This window comes from Volvox carteri (assembly GCF_000143455.1).
Source record: "Volvox carteri f. nagariensis unplaced genomic scaffold VOLCAscaffold_14, whole genome shotgun sequence".
Taxonomy (NCBI): Eukaryota; Viridiplantae; Chlorophyta; class Chlorophyceae; order Chlamydomonadales; family Volvocaceae; genus Volvox; species Volvox carteri.
In genome coordinates, this window is record NW_003307557.1 from 563031 (window position 1) to 565562 (window position 2532).

The 2532-nt window shown below is 70.8% G+C and overlaps 1 protein-coding gene across 1 annotated transcript in view; it reads right to left on the reverse strand.

Moving 5' to 3' along the window:
- The window catches only part of VOLCADRAFT_59341 (uncharacterized protein), a gene marked incomplete at both ends in the record, with an annotated part of 3053 nt that extends 2847 nt beyond the window's left edge, over window positions 1-206 (reverse strand). The window contains one exon of the mRNA XM_002949440.1: window positions 50-206. Within this exon, the coding sequence (XP_002949486.1) occupies window positions 50-206 (157 nt within the window). The remainder of the gene's footprint in view (window positions 1-49) is intronic.
- Window positions 207-2532: the final 2326 nt, after the last annotated feature.

Consider the following 2532-nt stretch of genomic DNA (forward strand, 5'->3'; position numbering starts at 1 on the left):
CCCTCCCCCCCCCCCGTTCCAACCTGTCTCCCCCCTCACCCCCCCTCACCCTCCATGACGTGATGCAGCACCTCCTCCGCACTGCCCGGATCGAAGGGGGTCAGGAAGCCCAGTGAGCCGAGGTTAAACGGCACCACGGGGGGAACGCTCTGGTTGCCAAAGATGTGACACGTCCACAAAACCGTGCCGTCACCTGTGCCGTACATGGTGGGAGGGAGCAGGCAGGAGAGTGTGGCGGTGGGGGTGGGGGTGGGGAGTGGAGCTAGAAAAGGTGGGGTATGGATGGAACCAGACGCCGTTGGCGGCGCATTGGCTAGAGGGGGCTTTCCCCCGCCCCTCCCCCCCCCCGGGGGTTCAGGTGACCCGAATCCCGTCATGACCCCATAGGGCCCCCGCTCGGGGGCTGAGAAGTCGCAAGGAGGGGAGGTGGTGCGCGAACTGGAGAACGACGAGGTGTGAGTGTGTGTGTGGGGGGGGGGTAAGGGGAGCCACAAGCCGGAGCTCTGCTGGCTAATCCCCCGTCCGTCCCTAACCCCCCACTCAACCCCCCCCACACTCATCCCCCACTCACCCCCCCACTCACCCCCCCCCCACTCACCCCCCCGCGATACCCCCCCACTCACCCCCCCACTCAACCCCCCCCCACTCATCCCCCCGCGATACCCCACAAAATGGACTCACCTCCCAGCACCACCACGAAGTCCACCGCCGCCGCCACATCCCCGGGAACCACCTGGCTGTGGCAGTCATCCCCCTCATCAGCCGGCCAGCTCAGCAACATGGGAACACCCGTGTAGCAGCCCGGCATCAACACGCCCTCCTCCGCCTCCTCCGCCTCCGCCTCCTCTCCACCACCACCACCACCCTCCTCGAACAGCTCGCCCTCTCCTGCCTCCACCCACCCCTCCTCTCCCTCCTCCTCCTCCCCCTCCATTACCCAACCCTCCCCCCCAACCACGCCTCCGCTCCTTCCGCTACTGCTGCTGCCATCACCCCGCTCCTGCCCGCTACTGCTGCTGCTGCTTTCCGCGCCTGTGGCCGGCAGCGGCGCTCTGCGCCGCATGTACGAACTCCCGCGCCGCTGAAGCACCGCCGGCGGCGGCGACGGTGGTTTGCATGCGAGTCCCGGCCAGCCCCTCAGCAGGGACGGCTCCACGTAGGTCGCCACCCCCCGCTGGTGCAGCCAGGCCAGCACCCGCTCGAAGGTAGGTCGCACCCCCGGACTGGGCTTAGCCACCACCAGCACCGCGGAGGGCGGGGTCACCCAGTACAGCGCCACGAAGGCGGGCTCGGGGCTCATGGCCTGACAGGTCCGGCAGGAGGGCTCGCTGGGGCCGCCGCCGAGGGGAGCAGCAGCGGTCGCCGCCTCCAGCGGGACGGCCGCCGCCGCCGCCTCCTCTGGCGCCGCTAGCGTCGGCGGCAGCGGAGGACGCAGCAACGTGTCGGTACTGCCGGGTAGCGGTTGCCCCGCCACTGCCACTAGAGGTGGTGATGGTGGCGCTGTTGCTGGTTGTGATGGTGGCGCTGCTGCTGCTGCTAATGGCGTTGACGAGGGGGTACTGGGACAGCTGCGCACAGGTGGCGGCACACCCCGGCTTGGAGACGCGCTCACGTTTTCTACATCGCCCCCTGACGTGGCCGGCATGGGCATGGAACAGGATCCGATCCGCGGCGGCAGGTGGTGGTCGGGCCCCGGGTGACCAGACCCATCACCAGGCGCCGCCGCGCCCTCGTGCGCCGCAGGGGACCCCGCCGCCTCGGAGGTGACGACGCCAAACGGCGCCAGCGCCCCCGCCGCCGCGGCCGCCGGCTCGTGCGGGGGCAGCAGCGGCACCTCCCACCGCGCCAGCGGCGCCGCCGCGGCGGCGGCCGCCGCCGCCGCTGCGCTCATCATTCCCCCCCCCGCCCTCGGCGGCGACGCCACTGCCGCCGCGCCCGTGTGCCTTGGCGAGCCCGGCGCCAGATTACACGTGGCCCTGTTACACCTAATGAGGTTACTGGACTGCTGTATGGAGGCCAAGTCGTCCTGCAGCTTGGTGCGCTGCTTGTGGAGGCTGCCGGCATGCCAGGACAGCTCCTCGTGAAAGGAGCCGCCGCCGCCAGGCACCATACCCCCACCCCCACCCCCCGCAGCTGCTCCGGGGCCCCCTGGTGCTGCCGCTGGCCCCGTCTCCCTCCGCGGCACCCCCGAGCCGGCAGACATGCCCATCAGGGCGGCTGATAGCGGCGAGCGCGCGAAACCCACACTCTGGGTACGACCCACATGGCTCGACCCGGATCCGGATCCAGATCCGGGTACGGAATTGAATGTCGACGGTGGCTGTGTGACGGAACCGAATGTCGCGGAACCCGGCGGCGGCGGCGGCGGCGGCGGAGCGCTGGCCGTTTGCTGCTGCTGCTGCTGCGGCGGCGGCGGGGCCGGTGGTGGTAGCGGATGGTGAGATGGTGGTTGCAACGGGGAGGAGGCTTCGTGGAGGGTGGTGGTGGTGGTGGTGGTGGTAGCCCCCCGGGGGCCCTGCGGCGCGCGCAGGT